At 41.4% G+C, this 23267-nt stretch overlaps 2 protein-coding genes across 7 annotated transcripts in view; one reads left to right on the top strand and one right to left on the bottom strand.

Annotated features, from left to right (window-relative positions):
* NF1 (neurofibromin 1) overlaps positions 1-23267 on the bottom strand; it is a 233596-nt gene that overhangs the window by 70524 nt on the left and 139805 nt on the right. The window lies entirely within an intron of this gene.
* EVI2B (ecotropic viral integration site 2B) lies at positions 11075-17615 on the top strand. The gene is made up of 2 exons (XM_034420748.3): positions 11075-11156; positions 13932-17615. The coding sequence occupies exon 2, from the start codon at positions 13952-13954 to the stop codon at positions 14789-14791; it is 840 nt and encodes a 279-aa protein (XP_034276639.2). The 5' UTR covers positions 11075-11156; positions 13932-13951; the 3' UTR covers positions 14792-17615.

Here is a 23267-nt window from a genome sequence, read left to right as displayed (position 1 = left end):
TGCCCAAATGTCTGCGTCATTCCTCTGTGCAACTCAAACATTAAGCAGAGGACTTTTTTTATCTGGAAAACAGAGCTAACATTACTTTGGTATGATTTCCAAATCTAACTGGGGTTTCATTCTGTTATTTCCTTCACCTAATGAGCAATCCCGTCCCTTGAATGTACTTGGCACGGCACAGCACAAGAGAATTTCAACATGCTGGGCCATTGGGTGATGTCAGTTTTGGCCAATGTTTGAGAAAGCCGTTCTATTGTAGGTGATTTTCCTTGTTACAGGCTACTCTTATCATAATCTTTTCAATTTGAAGGTCAGGCTTACCCAGACCTTCAAAATTTTACAACAGATGGACAGACTTAACCATAGTTTCAGCTGAAAAACTGTGACCATCTTAGACCAAGACAAGTCCAAAACATTCTAGAGAATTCCGGGAAGCCTGGCACTCTGACAAATCGGCCATCAATAAGCACGTAGACATCAACAGCAACAACATACCATTCAAAAGAGACAATCAACAAGCCAAAAAAGGAACAAAAAGACCAAAACAACCCCCCACCAACAGTCAACTCCCAGATGAAGAGAGATTAACACCAAGATTTACCTCAGATCAACAATCAAGAAGTCAACAATACCCCAATTTGCTAAATAACCTAATAGTAAACAGGCCCATCAAAGAACCCAAGGCCACTCCTACACCAACACTAACAGGGAAACCCCACTCTCTACTAGCACTGATGATGTTACCTAGTTTGGATAATGGAACATCTGTAAGACAACAACCAAGCTCAGAGAACACCAAAGACCACTCGCCACAAAAATCTGGACAACCTTAAGAAGGGAACAAAGAAGAACAGAAAACTCCAACTCCCTGTTGTTGTTATTATCTAGTGGTCTTACTGGTTTCTGCAGCCTCAATCATTGACGGTCACTCTATAAAAGACAGATTTAAGTCTGTCCATCTCATAGATGATAAGACACTTGGGGCAGGATAAAGTAAGTTTCCTAGTGGACATATTCTTGGGAGTGTTCAGAGTTGGTTGGAGGATCCATTAAATAAACAAACAAACAAACAAACAAACAAACAAACAAACAAACAATTATAAAGCTTTAAGCAAGAATCACCTAGAGGAAGAACAGATGTTAGTAAAGCAGTTGCAGAGAAAAAGTGTTTCAACAAAACTTGTCTTCTTAGTTTCAGAGAATCTAAAAGTTCTCCCCAAAGGGCGGATAACTAATGCAGCTGCCTCAACCCAGTTTTATTGAAATACACATACAAGATTTCCAAGTGTGTCTGCCTGGGAAGGACAGAGGACTCCAAGATGTGGAGAAAACACCCTTTTCAGCTGCCTCACAAGGATTCCCAGCAATGATTCCCAGCAATCTCATGTGTAACATGTTTAAAAATCCCGGAAAACCACTGCTATACAAGATGATGTAATCCTCCTGATGAGATGGACTACAACTTCTATCATTCCTAGCCAGATTGTTATTTCTGGAAAGACTGAAAAAAAATGAGTTGAGTGGGCCAGTGAATCTGACTTAGTAGAAGATAGCTGTAGTGTTTTTATGGTGGGACTGAAAGTATGGTGGGAAGGGATTTTAGCAGGTTACTTCAGCCAGCCAGGATCCGTTTATTTTAAAAAAAATCCAAAAATAGCTGGGGTTAGAAGTAGGATCTATGGTAGTCCTTTAAAACAGCTGTTGTGCAAAGGGAGCACCCAAGAGTCAAGGTAAAGGTAAAGGTTCCCCTCGCACATGTGCTAGTTGTTCCTGACTCTAGGGGGCGGTGCTCATCTCAGTTTCTAAGCTGAAGAGCCAGCGCTGTCCAAAGACGTCTCCGTGGTCATGTGGCTGGCATGACTAAACACCAAAGGCGCATGGAACGCTTTTACCTTCCCACCAAAGGTTTCCCTATTTTTCTACTTGCACTTTTTACGTGCTTTCGAACTACTAGGTTGGCAGAAGCTGGGACAAGTAATGGGAGCTCACCCCGTTATGCGGCATTCGAACCGCTGAACTGCCGATCTTTCAATCGACAAGCTCAGCATCTTAGCCACCGCGTCCCTAGCATCCAACAGAGGACATCCCAAGTCAGGTGATAAAAAGAAGTGGAGATGTAGACAGGACTCACACATGAAGCTAAAAAGCACATACTATCTTCTAAGTATACATCAACCTGGAAAAATAGAAAATCTTAGCTTTGAGGAGAGTTCACTGGTCCATCCATTGACCACTATGATATTCCCAGTTTTATGTTATCCAAAGCCTGCCTTGGTCCACATAGAGATGGATGATCCTATTTTCAAGAAGGAGCCATTTGGGGAACATAATTGCCATGTAAGAATAACAGCCTTTCAAAGAGCACTCACTGTTCCTAATAGATGTTCTTGCTATTGGTGAACTTTTACCTTTATTTTACTCCAACTCGATTCATGAAGTTCCTGCCCAGTCCTGCAAGGAAGAATTCTTCTTGTTCATTTCTAATTTTCTTCCAGTTCACTCAGTCATCTACTTCCCCAAACGTGAGAGCCAGGTTTCACATGGTTAGAAGCCAACAGCCTGATCTGGCCCAAAACAAGGCACAGATGGAGGCTGTTTTTTTTCCTTCAGAAAAGAACCGATGCTAGTCTTTAACATAAGAGGGGGTGGGAGAATGCAAAAATCTCAATGGACCACAGTATAAAGAGAACTCATATTTTAGGACCAGAAAATTTCTTATTAAGCACTTTGGTTGTTAAGGGAGATATCATGTCACTGCAACTTGTGACCTTCCCTGTTGACTTCCCTATTGACTTTTTCTGTGAGAAGCCGGTTAAGGAAGTCACAAAAGGTGATCACACGACCCCAGGATACGCAACCATTGTCAATGCAAGCCAATTGCCAACATCGCCAATTCTGATCACGTGACCAGGAAAGTGCAATGGTTAAGTGCTAGGGCTAGTCGTAAATCACTTTTTTTGATTGCCACTATAACTTTGAACGGTCATTAAATGAACGATCATAAGTAGAGGACCTAAGGGACGCAGTGGCTCAAGGGCTAAGACGCTGAGCTTGTTGAGCGAAAGGTCGGCAGTTCAGCGGTTCGAATCCCTAGTGCCACATCACGGGGTGGAGCTCCCGTTACTTGTCCCAGCTTCTGCCAACCTAGCAGTTCGAAAGCACGTCAAAAATGCAAGTAGAAAAATAGGGACCACCTTTGGTGGGAAGGTAACAGCGTTCCGTGCGCCTTTGGCATTTAGTCATGCCAGCCACATGATCACGGAGATGTCTTTGGACAGCGCTGGCTTTGAAACAGAGATGAGCACTGCCCCCTAGAGTCAGGAGGACCACTTCTACAAAGTCATTTTTGGAATTCTTTCCTAATAGTTTCTCTGCTATTCTACAACGCGTTAGAAATTCTTGGTACCATTATATGCCCACTTACTGATTCTACTCTAGCTGCTAGCAGAAGCCTAACACCAAAATCCAATCACTTACCTCTTTATGACCTTATCTTGAGATTACAATTTCTCTCCTCTGGTTTAAGAGGAGTACCTAGTCATTGGGTAGAGTCAAACCACCCACCGTGCAACTAACAGAATAGTTCCCCAGCTTGTTATCTCCTCAATTCTCTTGGGAATAAATGTTGAAGCCAACAAGCTAATGTCAATGGGTGATTGAATGGGTGTAACTTTTCATAGGAACCTAGTGTCAGGTTTCGATGTCATCTCAAATAAATTGCACTCCCAAACAATTAATCTTTGCTGAAATATTCCATTTATTTGAGTACGACAGATCAGAAGGCTGACACCTAGTTAAGTGAAAGCATATATCTTGCAACAAGTACTATCAGTGTATACTCAAATCAGGAGAGAGAGGAAGCAGAGAAAAATAAAAGAGCCTGAACTGAGGGGTCCTTGGTGGTCTCTGAGTTTGGTTATTTTCTCGCAGACCTTTCATTATCCAAACTAGGTAACATCATCAGTGCTAGTCACTAGCACTGATGTTGTTACCTAATTTGGGTAATGAAAGGTCTGCCAGAAAAGAACCAAGTTCAGAGAGCACCAAGGACCCCTCATTTCAAACCTAAATTGTATTAAAATGGCATAACAGCCACCACTATCATTACAAGCACTCCCTGTCAGGAAATGTAAGAGCATTTTAAACAACTAAGCAGTGTTTAAATATTTAAGGAGGGCGTCAACCTTTCCTCCAAAGCACCTGAGGGTAGAACAAGAAGCAATGGATGGAAACTAATCAAGGACAGAACCAACCCAGAACTAAGGAGAAATTTCCTGACAGGGAGAACAATTAACCAGTGGAACAGCTTGCCTCCAGAAGTAGTGCTCCAACACTGGGAATTTTAAAGAAGAGATCAGACAACCATTTATCTGAAATCAGTTTCCTGCCTGAGCAGGGAGCTGGACTAGAAGACCTTCAAGGTCCCTTCCAATTCTGTTGTTCTGATAATCTTTAGGATAGGCAGTTTTACAATGCTTTGGGTAGCCTTCTTCATCAAGTATCTTCCAAATGTCTTGGATTACTAGCAAGGGATGGTTGGAGTCATAGTTCAATCCATCTAAGAAGCATATTGAACAGGCTTTCCTCTCCCCTACCAAAAAAAAGAAGCATCTGTTGCAAAGAGCCCCAAAGGGCTACTATCATTTGCCAAATGGAAGAAGTCCTCTTCCTATTTGGCAGGAGCTTCCAGGAGGTCTAAGTGCTGCAGAACGAATAGCTGATTCCCAGAGGAACATATGAGAGCATCCTGACAAGCAGGACGAGGCAGCCAAGTATATACCACAGGTGAACTATCATGCTGAATCCTTAGAAGCTTCTCTACTAAGCTGCAAGGGTTAGATAAGGGGGCAAGGAGACCCCACCATCACCTCTTTGTTACACTTAGCTGCTTAAGAATTTGCATTTTTTTTTATCACAACGAAGCCTCCACGCTTTGAGCACCCCAAGCAATCTGGCGACGGCAGTAATTCTCCAGTAAGGAACAAAACATCAAGCAGCCAAGCAAACTCTCCTAGGAAACAAAACATCACTTAGTTAACTGTGGAGGAAGATGTGCAGCAGCACCCACACGCAACCACAAAGGAACACAGCGCTTCCTGCTCGCAGCTTCCTCCCTTGCCAACAGCCATATAAAAATTGCTCATCAGGAAATCTCTCCTCTAAGCACAACGGTTTGATGTCAGGTAGTCCTCGACTTATGACCACAATTGAGCCCAAAATTTCCACTGCTAAGCAAGACATTTGTTAAGTGAGTTTTGCCCAGGGGTGAAATGCTTCCGATTCAGACTGGATCGCCCGATCCGATAGCGATGGAGGCGGGTGGTTCGGAGAACCGGTAGCAAAAATTCCTGCCCATGCCCAGCTGAGCCGCACAATCATCAGAGGCTTTTTTTTTTTTTACTTTTAAAAGCATTTTTTCTACAACCTCTTCGGCCAAAAAATGCTTTTAAAAGTAAAAAAAAAAAAGCCTCTGATGATCGTGTGGGCTCAGCTGGGATCTTCAAAGGCATTTAAAAGAAAAAAAACCCTTTTTTTTCCTTTTAAATGCCTCTTGACGATCCCAGCTGAGTTGCCTGATCGGCAGAGGCTTTTTAAAAAAAGCCTCTGCCGATCAGGCAACTCAGCTGGGATCGTCAGAGCCTTTTGAAAGCACTTTTTTACAACCTCTTCGCTGAAGAGGTTGTAGAAAAAATGGTTTTAAAAGTTAAAAAAAAAAATTGGCCATGCTCACCAAGTCACATTACCCCTCCCACCAAGCCACGCCCACAGAACCAGTAGTAACAAATTTTAGATTTCACCACTGGTTTTTGCCCCATTTTACGACATTACTTGCCACAGTGGTTAAGGGGATCCCTGCCCTTGTTTAAGTTGGTTACGTGGTTAGGATGTGAATCTGGCTTCCCCACTGACTTTGCTCGTCAGAAGGTCACAAAAGGTGATCACATGACCCCGGGACACTGCAACCGTCATAAATACTTGCCAATTGCCAAGTGTCCTAATTTTGATCACGTGACCACGGGAACACCGCAATGGTTGCAAAAGTGTGAAAAATGAATGTAGCACTTTTCCCAGTGCTATTGTAAACTTGAATGGTCACTAAATGAATGGCTTAATTATTCAGGTTCTTGTTCCTGCCATCGCTGCTTATAACAGTTCATTCTGGCAGTGCAGTGATGGCAAACCTTCTAGGCTTGGCATGTCAAAAATGCAGAAAATGCCTACCTTGACTTTACTGATGTGTCATACATATACACACACATCCTCTGGACAAAAGAAACCTCTCTGGACCTCTTCTCTAGACCTATGGAAGTCTCACGGGTCCTCTGTAAATCACATGAGAATGTTCCAGGGGTATTATTCAGCAGGTTCTCACAGGTTCTGGAGAATCGGTAGCAGAAATTTTGAGTAGTTTGGAGAACCGGCAAATACCAACTCTGGCTGGCCCCAGAGTGGGGAGGGAATGGGGATTTTGCAGTATCCTTCCCCCAGGAGTGGGGAGGGAATGGGGATTTTGCAATATCCTTCCCATGCCACGCCCAACAAGTCACACCACACCCAACAAGCCACGCCCTCAGAACCAGTAGTAAAAAAAATAGAATTCCACCACTGGAATGTTTGCACAATTTCCAGCCACCTGAGAGGCCCCCACAAGAGGGTGGAAGAGATGCGTCTCCAGACCACTGAAAGTCACATTTATTTGTTCAACTTGTATTTATTTATTTATTTATTTATTTGTTCAACTTGTATGCCGCCTTTCTCCGAAGATTCAAGGCGGCTTACAATGCATTTAAAAACCATATATAAAAACATTAAAAATTAAAACATTAAAAACAATTAAAACCCATTCACACCATTCATGGCCGTATCTCGCCAGATCGCAACAGCGAGATCAACGGCCCCAGGCCTGCCAGAAAAGCCAGGTCTTCACCACTTTTCGGAAGGCCAATAGGGTGAGGATGGTCCAGATCTCAGGAGGTAAGTGGTTCCAGAGAGCTGGGGTAGCCACAGAGAAGGCCCTCCCCCGCAGGCCCGCCAGCCGGCATTGTTTAGCTGACGGAACCCGGAGGAGACCAACTCTGTGGGATCTTACTGGTCGCTGGGAGCTATGCGGTAGAAGGTGGTCTCGAAGATAACCTGGCCCTGAGCCATGTAGGGCTTTAAAGGTAATAACCAACACCTTGAATTGTGCTCGGAGACCAATAGAGAGCCAGTGCAGTTCGCGGAGAATTGGTGTAATGTGGATGTACCTAGGTGCACCCACGACAACTCGCACGGCTGCGTTCTGGACCAACTGTAGTCTCTGAACACTTTTCAAGGGTAGCCCCATGTAGAGCGTGTTGCAATAATCTAACACATGAGAGAGCTCTGCTCTCGTGGGACCTCTAGAGCTTCCAGAAATTGTGCAAGAGCTCTCATGATTTTTGGAGGCTCTGGAGACCTCCATGCGTCAGTATAAATGGCATGATATGTCACCTATGACACATATATCATAAGTTTGCATAGGTAACCAGCCTCTGGCTCCAAAGTCTCTGAAGCGGGTCCTGGATCCCTTTTTTATGACCATCAGAAACTTCTGACCCAAAGCATTTTAAAAAAGAGGAAAGCAGAGCTTCCAATTATGGAAGTGGGAGACAGACAAACATATACCATAATCCATATGCATACCATAGCTATACAAACCCTGATCACCCAAGACCTCTTTTGCTTCCAGTTAAAGCTTCCAATGTCCACTCTGACCATCTTACAGAAGCGTCAAATCAACCACAGCTTCCATTTGTAGCCCTCTTCTCCCTCTCCCCTTTCCATCTTCAAAGTTGTGTTTACAAAACAACATCCATTATGGTCGATGGATGCAATAGTTTCATAGTACTTTTTTAAAAAAAACAGCAATGCTGTGAACAGCTCATCTAAAAGCATCCAGAGGGAGAAAGCTTTCAGGCCAGAAGCACCTTTGAAGGATGTGATGCGTGTCAAGCACCACAGAAATCAGGAAATCCAGGCAGTTCAAATGGGGATAAAGATTTGTTGTAAGCTTAAGCTCTCTGTAAGAATCTGAACTACTAACAGTCAAAGCACTTTGGTGGTAGATAAGCAATTCACGGTGGGCTGAACTTAGATCTCTTGTGGTTGAGAAGGGACTCATGACTGATGACATGTTTGACCCTTCCGTTGGGATCTGCCTGGTCACTGTAGGTCATCGCCTACAGTGGGGTACTCACAAAGTGGTTGACTCACAAGACTCACAAGAAGATTGCCAGGGAGGCACGGCCAGTAATGAGACAACCAGAAGGCAAAACAGCTTCCTAGATATTGTCACCATTTCAATGGGGCCCTTACTGATCCTGAAGATACCCCTGCACAAAAATACAATGCCAGTGGCTGATACTTTGCTTTCAAATTTGCTTCATTAAAAATCAAAGGGAGCATTTGGGCACCCAGATTCCTGCAGGTGCTGCCTTACCTCCCTCTACTTTAGGGAAGCTTGTAGCATTAGATCACAGCCATCACACTAGCTAAATGATATAGTAAGCAGTCACTAAGTCGTATCCGACTCTTCATGACCCCATGGACCATAGCATCCCCACCCACCCCCTGGTCTTCTACTCTCTCCCTGAATCTATTGGAGGCTAAAACATATAAATGGAGGCTAAAATGTATAAAGAATGGTTGCTGGAATTGGATATGTCTAGTTTAATGAAAAGAAAGATTGGGGTGACATGATAGCAGTGTTCTAATATCTCAGTGGTTGCCACAAAGAAGAGGGAGTCAAGCTATTATCCAAAGCACCTGAAGGTAGGACAAGAAGCAATGGATGGAAACGAATCAAGGACAGAAGCAACTTAGAACTAAGGAGAAATTTCCTGGCAGTTAGAACAATGAATTAGTGGAACAACTTGCCTCCAGAAGTTGTGAATGCTCCAACACTGGAAGTTTTTAAGAAGAGATTGGATAACCATTTGTCTGAAGTGCCTAAGCAGGGGGTTGGACTAGAAGACCTCCACAGTCCCTTCCACCTGTGTTATTCTATTCTATTGTAATCTGCCCAAACGTATGCCCACTCCGTTGACACTATCTAATCATTTCATCCTCTGCAGTCCTTTTCTCCTTTTGCTGTCCATCTTTCCCAACACCATCAGGGTCTTTTCTAGTGAGTTCCCTCTTCTCATTTGGTGGCCAAGTTTCTGAGCTTCAGCTGCAGTATCTGTCCTTTGGAAGGGGCTGGTTTCCTTTAGAACTGACATAGTGAGAAACACTGGTTTTAATTATAGCTCAGCAAATGTGTGGATTGTGTATTTCCCCTCCTTTTCTTTCTAACATGAATTCCTTCAGTCCTTAATAGTTTTATTATTTTCAGTGCTAATTAATTCTGGCTTGCTATGGTAACTGTGTATTGTGCATTTCCTTCCAGAACTTGAGTTATATGCTCCAAGACCCCCAGTCTTACCATTACTTACTGCAATTACCCATCAGACAACCTCAAGTTCATAGTGGGTAAGACACTGAGTTTGTCGATCAGAAAGGTTGGCAGGTCGGCGGTTCGAATCCCTAGTACAAGTCTCCTGCGTGACCTCCAAGGTCCCTTCCAACTCTGTTACTGTTAAATAGGTACAAGATCACACAAAGATTGTCAAAGCTGAGCCGATGTTTGAACTGGGGTTCCCTCACCAGACTAGCTCCCTGCTATGCCACACTGGGTTTTTGCTCATGGTTGCCATGACACTAAGCCACAAAGTGGTTGATTTCATCTTTTGGTTTGGTGTGATAATCTACCCCCATTATGGCTTTGTATTATCTCTAATCAGACCACTACGGCTTCTTTAGCAAACTGTAGCAAAAAAAAATAGAAGCAGTAAGGATTTAGATGCATTAGTATTAGATATATCCCTTTCAAATTATAATTAGGAAAGTGTAAAGCATGGCTGAAGCTATTAGTCATAACTGATTAAATTCTGACTTAATAAGCAAAGATATGTGTGCTCTTTAAATGCTAATACATAGCTTCTATGCTTCACGGTTCTCATGAGAAAGTAACAAATCCAGGAGGATGTAGTAATAATATCCAAAGCTATAATGTCCAAAGCTATGATGTATAGCTTCCAAACAAGCTACTCTTTTTCAGAAATCATTAACCATGGTTCCTTGTTCTTATACAACCGGAATCTATATTTAGCTGCAATTTCTTGGCTTCTCCAATTTATATAAAAGGAGAAGTAATTGCAGGCTCATGCATATTTGACCTTACCAAGTGGGACTGGGGAAAAGTGCTAGAGAATTCTTGGAAGCCTGGCACTTAGACAAATTGGCCATCAACGGATACATAGAGATGAACAACATCTACATACTATTCAAAAGAGGCAATCAGAAAGCTAAAAAACCACAATACCTCCTGGCCAGCAATCAACACCCAGATAAGCAGAGATTAACACCAAGATTAATACAAGACCAACAGTGAACAATCAAGGAAGTGCCAACAAGCTAACAGTAAATAACAGGTTAATCAACCACCAAGACCAGCCCCATCAACACTGACAGGGGAAGGCACTACTATATACAATGAGAGCAAATCCCTCTTCCTCCTAGCACTGATGATGTTACCTAGTTTGGTAATGAAATGTCTGCAAGAAAATAACTCCTCAGAACTGTGATCGTCAAAACCAGATCAATACAGAAACACACATACACCCTAACCTTTATTAAGACTCCCGAGAGAAAGCTGTGAGGGATGAATGATATTCTCAGAAGAAGTGGTGCAAGGAAATGGTGCAAGCAAACAAGTAGAAAACCCTTTGCCTTGTAAAAGAAAAAGAAAAAATAGCGGAAACACATAATGTATAGTTATGCCAGTATTTTTCATTCAACTTCGTAATAGCCTCTTGATTCCTCCTGCTGTTGTTAACTTTTTGGCAGGAGTTTTGGTGTTCTCCCCCTCATCTGTGGAAACAGCTATACTGACATGTTTAAATATGTCTTAATTTGAGGGGCTTCCGGCATTGTCCACTGATAAACTTCCTCTTTATGTCAGACTAAGATCCTTTTGCAATATGCAAACCAATACCATTTAAAGTGTTTTTGCTGTATTCTCACTTCCCTGATCGTGTAACACTAAAAGTTATGCTATAAACAAGAGATTGAGTAGTGCAGGAGAAATCTCAAAGGTAAGACAGACTTAAATTATACTTTTTGTTTTTAAAAAAATCTTCAAAACAAACAAGAAATGGCAACAAACTAATATGAAAAAAAATAGGAACAGGTTGGGTCTCAAACAATCTTCACTTTTACTCCTCCGAATTGCAATTTAATTGCCATGTGCTTCCTGCCATATGTAAAATATATTAAAATAAGTTACTTTCTCAAAATTTCATACTGAAGTCTCTTTTGTGACTGGGACTTTCACTTGGTTAAATTCTAATACTAGGTTCCAAATTAGAGAATTAGGTCTGGGATTAGATCTGTTTGTACGTAACGTTCAGTGGAAATAGGAGCACAAAACTGGATAGTAAGAAACTCATAATTTTTGGAAGTCAGCCATTTCCCTTCAAATTTCACCTTGATCTGCAGAGCAGATTACAAATGCAATTTTTTTTTTTAATGAGACTAAGCAGAAATTCAATACGCTTCTATATGCAGCGTTCCTTTAACTGCAAGCCGCACCATTTATAGAATTGAATTTTATACATGTGTATTTAAAAGGGTTTCCCGAGTTCAGTTTTGGAAATGCCAGGATTAGTTGTTTTGATAGGCAGACAAACTGTGTCTTGTGTAGATGGCTCACTAATCAAGCTCTGATGTGAGGCACTAATGGTTTCATAACTTTGCACCTGTTTGCTGTAAATGGCAAACTACCCCCAATGCAAGAAAAAATTACTCTCAGTAAAAGGACGTTGGTCTTACCTGACACATCTCTTCTCAGTGCGCTGCGGGAGAAGGTCCTGCTCTATTCTTATACTTATTTTGCATCTTATGCGGGGTGGTGGGGGGAGAGAGCCAAATTTCATGCCTATGATAGGACTAGAACTCAGAATCTCCTGGTTTCTAAACCAGCACCCTCACCACTAGATCAAATTGCCTCTCAAAAGATCAATGTCCTTTTGTTCTTTTACTGAACAAGTGCAAGATGGAGGCCTATGTCTGTTTATTTGTAGAATAAGAAAGTTGGAAGGGATCTTGGAGGTCTTCTAGTCCAACCCCCTGCTACAGCAAGAGACCCTGTAGAATTAATTCAGGTTTCTTAAAAATATGTGTAGTTTTATCTCTTCAGATTTTTTTTTTAAAAAAGCAATTATCATATCAGTGTAAATTTGCCTTTTACTAATAGCTGTACTTTTGGATCCATTAAAACTATTAAATGTATGGAGTATGTGCCTGGGTATGTTGCCCGTACATACATGTTCCCACCCCTACAAATGTACATTTGTTTCTGCAAAGCTTTCATTTTTATTGCATTATATACATTTTATTGCATTATATACATTTAGGGACATGGTCTCCTTAACTTAAGAGCCTTGGTGGCGCAGCGGACTAAAGTGCTGTTAAAGTAGCACTTAGCTGCCAGCTGCCTGCAATTACTGTGAGTTCAAATCTCACCAGGCTCAAGGTTCACTCAAGCCTTCCATCCTTTCGAGGTAGGTAAAATGAGGACCCGAATTGTGGGGGCAATAAGGTGACTTTGTATATATATATAAAAAAGAACACCGCTTGGGGGGGGGGGCCAAAAGCCCTATTAAGCAGGTATATACAAAAGTATGAAGGCTATTACTTAACCCATTGTAAGCCGCCCTGAGTCTCCGGAGAAGGGCGGCATATAAATCGAACCAATCAATCAATTAATCAATCAACAAACAAACAAACAAACTTATATTTATACTGTACATTTTGTTTTATTGTTTTGTTGCCCAGAATGAAGGGTGGGCTAAAAAAAGGTGTTCATAAATAAATGTGTTATACACTGAAATACATTGTTAAAACAGCTTTAAAAACAGCAAATAAATTGAAGCTAAACTTTGTTTCCTCAGAAATTTATAAAATTCTGGCTATTCTATCGTGTACAGTGGTACCTCGGTACTCAACTGGTTTGAAACTCATCGAATTTGGTACTGAACACATTTTGATGTGAAAATTTTGTCCTGATACTTATCATTTGTTTGGTACTCAATGCACAAGCTGGAACTTGTCAATGTTGGTTGCCTTGTGACTCGCTACCCTTTCTGGGCGAAACAAATAATGACGCGTTAATCACGCAGTAGCTCTTGCCCTGTGCACATTCCCTATTTTTGCTTTGTGCTCATTTTATGTATTTTTATGCTTTTTTTTTTTTTATCAGTACAGGTAAAGTGAAGTTTTTATTTTATTTAATCCAAGTATTTATTAATCTTTAGGTTTATTTCACATGTAAAGTAATAGCAATAGCACTTAGACTTATATACTGCTTCATAGTGCTTTTACAGCCCTCTCCAAGCAGTTTACAGAGTCAGCATATGACCCCCAACAATCTGGGTCCTCGTTTTCTTGACCTCGGAAGGATGGAAGGCTGAGTCAACCTTGAGCCTGGTGAGATTTGAACTGCCAAATTTCAGGCAGCCGGCAATAAGCAGAAGTAGCCTGCAGTACTGCACTCTAACCACTGCGCCACCAAGGTTAATGATATACAACCCTATCTTTTTATGCATTGCCTTAAAAATGTGCATTGTCTTTGGTTTGGGAACGCATTAAATTTATTTACATTATTTCTTATGGGAAGAATGTATTTGGTACTCATTGTTTTTGGTACTCATTGCGCCTCCTGGAACCAATTATTGACAAATACCAAGATACCACTGTATCACCCAGCCACGCTGATTGGTTTATAAATGTTTGTTGTTGTTAGGCCTTCAACGGGCAAAATGTGGTGCTGATATTAATCTCTACCTTTTATCTTCTTCATGCCACGGAAGAGATCCCCAGAATTTTGACAATGGCGACCAAGGCCATCGTTCTAATTTTCATCTATGGACAACTGTGGTGGAGCCACACTGCTGGAAAGGGGCCTACGGGCGTGTCGCTCAATGCTGAACCCCACAGCTTTCCATCTCAAGGAAGTCAATCCAAAGACCCTACCAAAAACGTACAGCAAACGCCATCCAGCAAGCCCCCGCTTCCTACCACAACAAAAGGACCTAAACTTGCAAATGAACATTTAATAGCCGCCGTGATCATTGGGGTCATCCTGTTGCTCATGATTGCGATTATCGTTGCCATCTTCCTTTGGAGGCAGCGGAAAAGGTCAAATCTGCCTCTTCCCCACTGGGCAGGACGCTCCCCGTATGCTGATGGAGACATGCCTGACCTCACTGTAGATAAGGAACCACCGCAAGGCATAAAACGGATGTCCGTTCTCTCTCTTTTGCCATGGAAACTTAGCAAGGACCCTCAACTGCTGGAAAATGCAGAAGGACAACTGTCTGAATCAAGGAAGTCCTTGGAGGTTCCACAGGGATCGGGTGAGGCAGGTACAGAGAGCGAGTCAAGCCACACTGCCACAGCAACCTTGGATTCTTCAGCCAGCAGCCAAACCCAAATTTCCGAGGAACCAAACAACTTAACAGACATCTCGCTCCAGCCTGAGAGTCCAAGGCTACAAGATCCTCCTTTGGCCAGCTGCCCCAGCAAAGTCAATGGGGATATTTTTATTCCTGAATCCCTTTCCATGAAACAAGAAGTAGAGAACCAGGGTTCCATAATGCTGGATCTGCCCCAACAAAATGTAGATGAAGCAGTGCTACTTCCTCCACCGCCAGAAGATTTTTTTGTGTAACTGATTTTTATAGATGTTGGCGCAAGTAATTGCTTCCTTCTGGGTTTTTTTTTTAAACATATACTGAAAAAACTGAATAGATCCATTTACTTTCATCTTTTCATACAGGTAGTACTCGACTTATGACCATACTTGGGACCACAATTCCTCTTGCTAAACAAGGTGGTGGTTAATCATGCCCAATTTTATGAGCTTTTTTTTTTTTTTGGCCACCATTATTAAGCAACTTGATCCATTTATCTAACAGTATTTATTTAACCATATATCTGAAATGGTATAGGATCGCCTGCTCGAGCAGGGGCTTGGAGTAGAAGACCTCCAACTGTATTATTCTATATTCTCTGTTCTAAAACATCACAGTTAACTGATTCACACGATCATGAAGTGAATTCAGCTTCCCTCATTGCTTTTGCTTGTCCGAAGTCATCTGGGAACATCCCAAATGGCAAGCACGTGACCCTGGGACACCACAACTATTGTACATGACATACATGCCAGTTGCCAAGTGCCAGAATTTTGATCTTGGGACCGTGGGGAATGCTGCCACCATCATAAGTGCGAGGACGGGTTGTAAATCACTTTTTTCAATGCCATTATAAACTTCGAGCAGTCACCAAATGAACGGTGTTAAGTTGAGGAATACACGTACTTCCAAAGATGCTTTCAGGAAGACTCCATAGCCAAACATTCTCTATGGAGAGGTCTTCAAACTTGGCAGCTTTAAGACTTGTGGACTTCAACTCCCAGAATTCTCCAGCCAGCCAAGTTTGAAGACCTCTCCTCTACAGTCTGTGATATTCCAGAGTGAGCTTTGGTTGCAAAGACAGATTTCAGGAACATCTTTCCACCTCATGGATTTATTGCTCTTAAATTCTTATGTTTGGAAAAGATTCATTTAAAAAAAAAAAAAGCCTTTATCACCCTGGAATCCTTCTAATCTGGTGTGAACTTTTTCTAATCAAAAAACCCTGCACTTCATGGGACTATTTAAGTGCTTTTAAATCATCACTCAGCAATGTGAAGGTTTGACATTGGTGCCCGCACTTTGGAAGTTGACCCTTCTGAGAAATTTCTCCTCTGTTGAAATTACAGCACAATTTCTGACTGAACAGTCATTTTGAATTTCATAATTCTTTTCCTTCCCTTAATTATTACCCTTAGATGTTTGCCTGCGTCCTGTGTATCTGCAAAGTTATCAAGAATTTATGCAAAGAATTTATTCTCTCCTAGTTTCCATTTTGCTTGAAAGCCTATTTATATATCTTATCTAAAAAGCTGTGCCCTTTTTTTTTTTGATCAAAAAAGCACCTGCCCACGAACTCTCTTGTTTCCAAATTTCTATACATTGGCCTATTGCGATACATGGTGTTCTAATACACACATTAAGTGGCAATGGTAAGAATACTTATTAGCTGCAGTTTTAGTGTCTGATGGGCTTGCAGGTTGCAGAAAACTCTGAATTTGTGCAATTGTATTTCTACTCACACATAGAGAAGCATGCCAATTGTTCTAAGTTATTAATGAGAGGGAATCAGATTACTAACTTTCAAGAGATTGTAGTTTATTTTATTACCAAAAGAGCCACTGCTTTATTCTTCACACAAGGACAATTATTCCTACATGCACTTCAAGAAAGATTTTAGCCCCAGTTGTCACAAAGCATTAGAAACTTTAAGCCAGCTTTCCTCAAGTTGGCTGGCAAATTGTAGGAGTTGCCATCCCAAAATATTTGAAGGGTATCAAACTGGGGAAGACTGGTTGCTATGAATTAAGAACCATAAACAGATTTTCCCTTAAAGTCGTTCAACAAACGCTTGCCGTTATTTTGTTAAGCTAGCCAAGGAAGAATTTTGTTTGGGAGAATTTTTTACTAAAGGAATACTACAGGTGATCAGAAGCAACATTTGGGAAGTCTGGTCTTTAGGTAGGCAGGAGATACAGAGACCAAATTTTTGTCTTCAGTGGGTCACAGAAAAATTTATGAATGAGACAGGAAAGAAAACAGTATTTTGTTGCTACAGACAAAGTGTAAAATAAAATTATGGAGACACAAAGTTGATGGCTGCATGTAGATAAGAGGGGAACATGATGGAAGGAAACCCAGTGAGGGAATAAAATAGCATATTTGGTTCAACACTGAGCAGAGGGTAAGATAAAACTGATACTCCCTTGCTTCTTTAATGTAGTTATCAAGAATGTTTTTGGTGACATTAGAAATACATTGGGCAGAGAAATGAAAACACAGTACAGCTAATCCTGTGCTCTTGGAACATTTGATAGTGACATTTAAAACAGCAGTAAATAGATGAATCTGTTTACTTAAGGCAGGAAAATGGATGGAGAAATATTAAGACATGCAAATACTGGTAAAAAGATACAGGCAGTCCTTGACTTACAACCACAATTGAGCCCAAATTTCCTGTTGCTCAGTGCTAAGACATTTGTTAAGTGAATTTTGCCGCATTTTACAACCTATCTTGCCACAGTTGTTAAGTGAATCACTGCAGTTCTTAAGTTAGTAACACAGTTACTAAATGAATCTGGCTGGACTTTGCTTGCAAAAAGTTACAAAAAGCAATCACAAGACCCTGGGACTCTGCAATCGTCATAAATACGAGTCAGTTGCCAAGCATCTGAATTTTGATCACATGACCATGGAGATGCTGTAACGTTCGTAAATGTGAAAAACAGACAGAAGTAATTTTTTCCCCAGTGCCGTTACGGTCATTAGATGAACTGCTGTAAATTGAGGATTACCTGTAGCTGTAAGTGGTCAGTTGTAAGCAATGAGTAAAAAGAAATTAAAATGCCTTGTTTAAGAGCATGTTTTTGGCCATTCTGCTATAAAGTATGAGTTGGTTAGGTCAAGAAAAACAAACGTTTTTACAATAGAAATGGGATTCTTAAGTGCACATAAGAACAAGAAGTGATAGTGTTCAGAATGAATGTGGACTAACTGTGGCAGTGAGAAAGTAGCACACTGGAAAAAGAATAAATAAGGATTCAATCACAAAATAGAGGTATGAAGGAAGAGTAAATAGGTTGAGAGGAAGGACAAAATGAGAAAATAGCAGTTGCGTGGCATTAAGAAAGGCCTCATTTTTCTCTCATGCCTTCAATTATTATTCAATAGTATTGAAATATTATTCCTTACTCTTTTTCTGTGCTCTGCATAACCCTGCTTATTTTGAAAGGGAATAGCTTGATGCTGTATGCATATATGCAAAAAAAGAGAGGTTTAAACAGGAAACAACAATGTCATGACCTGGAGGACTTGCCATCATTGAAAGAAGTATAAATTAGGCATCATATCACAGAATGCTGCAGCAGAATATCAGGCCATCTATGGATCAGTCAAAATGAAGTGCCAATGGGCCATGCAGAGAAAATATGTAATCCCAAACACACAAGATCTACCGTGTTTCCCCGAAAATAAGACCCTGTCTTATATTTTTTTGAACCCAGAAATAAGCGCTTGGCCTTATTTTCGAGGAGGTCTTATTATTTTGGGGTGCGTGGAACAAGACGGGGCTCCTCTTGCCGTCTTACCCAATTTCCAGCTCTGTCTCCCTAACCCTAACCAGAGGAAATGGCGGGGACCGGCTGCACATGCAATTAAATATTTTTGGGGGAAGGGTTTATTTTCAGGGGAGGGCTTATTATCCGGGGAGATCTTATTTTCGGGTAAACACTGTAAATTGCCCAAAATTTGTGGCAGGATCTGAATCAAAGCTGGCAAACAGAGCCGGCAAATCCTTAAAACATTACTACTGTAAGTCGAAATAACTGGCCATGGTGGAATGGGTTAAAATTCCTACAGAAGGAGGTGAAAGACTAATAATAAATTAGAAGCACTTGGCTGCAGTTATCGCAACTTCAGTAAAGGCAATATAACCAGTTACTGAATCTAAGGAAGTAATTATTGTTTCACAGTGGTATGTCCCAGGCTGGATAATTTTGTAAAGAAATGTATGAAGCAAGCACTGAATGATGGTGGTACTTGTTTACTCAGACTTCCTTTCCATATCAGCAAGACTCCTATAAAGCTCTGATAACATCTGGTGATAAAAGATTGGGAAAAAAATGAGAGAAAATGGAAAGAGGACAGCTACTGTTTCATAAAACTATACATTAGAGTACCAATTGCTACGGGTGAAAAGAAACTCAACCTCTCATGGTATTTAACTCAGTACATCTTGAGGGTGAAGTTTCATTCTCCGAGCTTCTGGGCTGGTTTCCGAACATTTCATTACCAGGCTAGGTAACATCTTCAGTGGAGTTTAGGGGATGTCAGTGTTCTTCTGTTTATAAGGGCTTCAGGTGTGGGTGTGTCAAGTGAGGGTCTTGTGATGGATCAGCTGTGGATCATCAATGAGTGTTGTGATGGGTCTTGTGATGGGGAGGTCATTATCAGGTCAGGGTCATTGGGAGGTGAACTGCTGGTGGGGGGGGGTTGCGTGGGTTGGTTGGGGGTCAGTGCTGTCTCTGGTTGGCTGTGTAGTTGATTTGGATTCTGAGGGGTTCGTAGGCTGATTGTAGGTTGATGTGTCTATTGATGGAATTGCTTGTGGAGTGCCAGGTGTCAGGCCTGGAAGCCATCTTTTGCATTGGATCTTCAGGCTTGCCACATTTAGTGCTGTGGGAAACTGGGAGGGGGGATTGTATGGAGCAGGGGAGATATGTAGTCATAATAACATTCCTTTCTCTGGGAGTCAAGGACATCCTGCCCTGCACCTGGAGGGGTGTGACTGGGAGGCATCTCCAGTTGGGACGGTGCATTGATGGGACCATGTGATGGACACGTGGGTGCTGGGCAGGGACTTGGACTTTCCTTTGGGTGGGGAAAACCTGAAAGCTTTCAGATTCGGGTTTGCCCAGATGTGCCATTATGACATCTCTAATAAAATGGAACTTTGAGGAATCTCTAGCCTCCGAGTCTTCTTTCATTGGGTGTGTGTGTGTTTGTGTTACTTGAAATCCTGACACCAGGCTTCGATGAACTCACAAACATGTGGCAGGGGGCTACGTAGCATGGCCAATGATTTTTGTGTTGCTCTGTTTATTTTTCTGGGGAGTCCTGAGTAGTTGGGTAAACACTGTTTAGATCCAACGTGTACTAACCCCTACATCAAATCGCTGCAGGAATTTTAGAGAAGTAAGCCTTCCTCATTTTTCAAAAGCATTTTCCTGTTTGAGATGATTCATCTTGCAAAAAGAATGGTCAGGCTTGATTGGATAATGCTTGTATAATTTTCTTGTTTTTACTTAACTAAGATTTTCCCATCTTGTATCATGGGGCTTTACTTCCTCAAAGTAACTTTATGGTAACTTCAGATGTAACAGATAGATGTGCTGCTAATAAACTACATCTGTATCATGTCTGCTGTTAATCTGCCCATTTCCAATTGTTAAGTAATGGAAATAACCAGATAGGAAAGCTATTTCCTGATAGAAAAAATTCTATCAAAAAAAATTTACTCTTTTCTCCGGGGAATTCATGTGTTTGAGTGAATATAGGAACCCAGACAACTTCTCATAAAATATTCCACACTTGCTTCAAACACGCTGAGTTGATACTGAACGTAATTCTTGAGTTAACACATTGCAGTAAATAATTCTTTAATTATTTATTGAATAAACGGCTATTGACTGGGTTCACACAGCATTCTAAGCTAAAATCAAACAGAATATATTACAGGGCACTGTAATATATGAAGAGAGAGAAAGGGAATGAATATGAGAATAAACAACATACAGGGTCCATGTGTTCCCATAACATGAAAAACGTAACATGATCTGCTTAACTATGATTTATTGAATTAACAATAAACCCCCGTTTACAAATCACTCTTCCATTAAAAAAAAATCATGCTAATCCTCAAACAAGTAAACCACCTTATGGATTATGTGTTGTGTGAACCCAGTCAAGGTCTCTATAATTTCATCCATTAAATGGGGTTAGAGCAAATAGTACTTGATCACTTGGGTCATGGAACAAGTTTATGAGGAATTACATTTAATTAAAAGCTCAATTAATTAAAATTGAAGGTTGAAATACTAATGACAGGGAAAGGGCAGAACTGAGCCAAACCACCAGCCCTACCACATGCAAGAATACACAATCATACGTTGGTCCAGATACACCTATTAGCTATACAAAAACTGTTGTTTATTGTTCTTAAAGGACTTGCAAAACAGGAAATTGGCATTTCAGATGCGGCCAATTTCTTGTCAAATATGCAAAGAGCGTGCTACTTACTTTCCTTCCACCCAACAATCACCGTAGTTGCTCACACTGTCCACATATTCACACAGAAACTGGAGCCCTGGTGGCGCGGCAGACTAAAGCACTGTTATTAACATCAGCTGCAAGTTCAAATCTCACCAGGCTCAAGGTTGACTCAGCCTTCCATCCTTTCTAAGGTAGGTAAAATGAGGACCCAGATTGTGGGGGCAATAAGCTGACTTTGTATAAAATATAAAAAACTATGAAGGCTATTGCTTAACGCACTGTAAGCCTCCCTGAGTCTCTGGAGAAGGGCGGCATATAAATCAAATTTAAAAAAAACAAAAAAATGCGAGTGCTGCACTGATCCTACAACCATAAAAAAGGTTCTTCCTGGTCTGGTTTTGCAAGTGTCATCTGTGCCATCCAACTGTCCTCTTCCCAGACACCAATAACGCAGGTGACTAGAAATAGAAACCCCGACTAGAGTACAGGTAATGGTACAATTACTACCACAATTGAGTCCAAAATTTCTGTTGCTAAGCGGGACAGTTGTTAAGTGAATTTTGCCCAATTCTATGGCCTGTCTTGCCATAGTTGTTAAGTGAATCGCTGCAGTTGTTAAATGAGTAATGCAGTTGATAAGTGAATCGGGCTTCCCCATTGACTTTGCTTGTTGCAAATGGTGATCATATGATCCTGGAACACTGTGACCGTCATAAGTATGAGCCAGTTGCCCAGCATCAGAATTTTGATCACAGAACCCTTGGCTTGGCCCTGAAATTTCGATACTAGAAGAGGACTTTCTTTATTTAAAATAGTTACTGATCATTGTAATCAAATCTACGCCTGGCAGTTCATAATCCAGTAACAACCAGATACAGGTGGTCCTCAATTTACGGCCAGAATTAGAACTAGAATTTCAGTTGCTAGGCAAGACAGCTATTGAGTCCTGCTCAATTGCCACAGTTGTTAAGTGAATCATGCAGACATTAAGTAAATCCGTTTTCCCCCACTGACTCTGCGTATTAGAATCTGGTCACAAATTGTGATCACATGACCTCAGGATGCCGAAACAGATGCCAGTTGCCAAGCACCCGAATTTTGATCACGTGAATGTGGGGATGCTGAGATGGTCATAAGTGTAAGGGCGGTTGTCATTTTTTTAGTGCTGTTGTAACTTTGAATTGTCGCTAAGCAAACGGTTGTAAGTCGAGGACTACCTGTATACCACAAAACAGCAATGAAAACATTCATCAGTGAAGACAACCGACAAAAACCTTCTTCATAGGCGTGAGAGATCAGTGCAGCAGCACGAGTGCTGGTTTATGCATTAAAGGGCCCACCTCTGCCTTGCACCAATGGGACTGCGGTATGAATTGCTCCACTTGTAGGCAATAGCAGTGACTGTGAGAGGGATCTTGGAGTCTTAGTGGACAACCAATTAAATATGAGCCAACAGTGTGCAGTAGCAGTCAAAAAAGCCAATGCAATCCTAAACTGCATTAACAGAGGGATTCAATCAAGACCATGTGTGGTACTAATACCATTCTATAAAGCCTTAGTAAGACCACACCTAGAATAGTGCATCCAATTTTGATTACCACACTACAAAAAAAGATGTTGAGACACTAGAAAGAGTGCAGAGAAGAGCAACAAAGATGATTAGGGGACTGGAAGCTAAAACATATGAAGAACAGTTACAGGAACTGGGCATGGCTAGTCTAGTGAAGGGAAGGAACAGGGGAGACATGATAGCAGTGTTCCAGTATTTGAGGGGCTGCCACAGAGAGGAGAGGGGGGGTGTCAACCTGTTTTCCAAAGTACCTGAAGGCCAGACAAGGAATAATGGGTGGAAACTGATCAAGGAGCGATTCAACCTAGAAATAAGGAGAAATTATCGAACAGTGAGAACAATCAACCAATGGAACAGAAGTTGCCTTCAGAAGTTGTGGGAGTTTCGTCACTGGAAGCTTTCAAGAAGAGACTGGACTGCCATCTGTCAGAAATGATGTAAGGTTTCCTGCTTGGGCGGGGTGTGTGTGGACTTACAATGTCCCTTCCAACTCTGTTCTTCTGTTATGCTCTCAATATTCAATTCTATTCTTGTTCCAAACGGCTCTCTTTGATTCCACCACATTTGCCAATGTTCTTTGTCAAACTCAATTCCCATAGTGGTGTGGAGTTTTTTTTGGGTGGAATACAGGTAGTCCTCAATTTATATCAATTCATTTAGTGACCGTTCAGTTA

The sequence above is a fragment of the Pantherophis guttatus genome, chromosome 1 (genome assembly GCF_059756535.1).
Source record: "Pantherophis guttatus breed Tessera chromosome 1, ASM5975653v1, whole genome shotgun sequence".
In the NCBI taxonomy this organism is placed as follows: domain Eukaryota; kingdom Metazoa; phylum Chordata; class Lepidosauria; order Squamata; family Colubridae; genus Pantherophis; species Pantherophis guttatus.
Note: the sequence above shows the minus strand (reverse complement) of the source record. Positions and strands in the feature narration are given on the sequence as shown.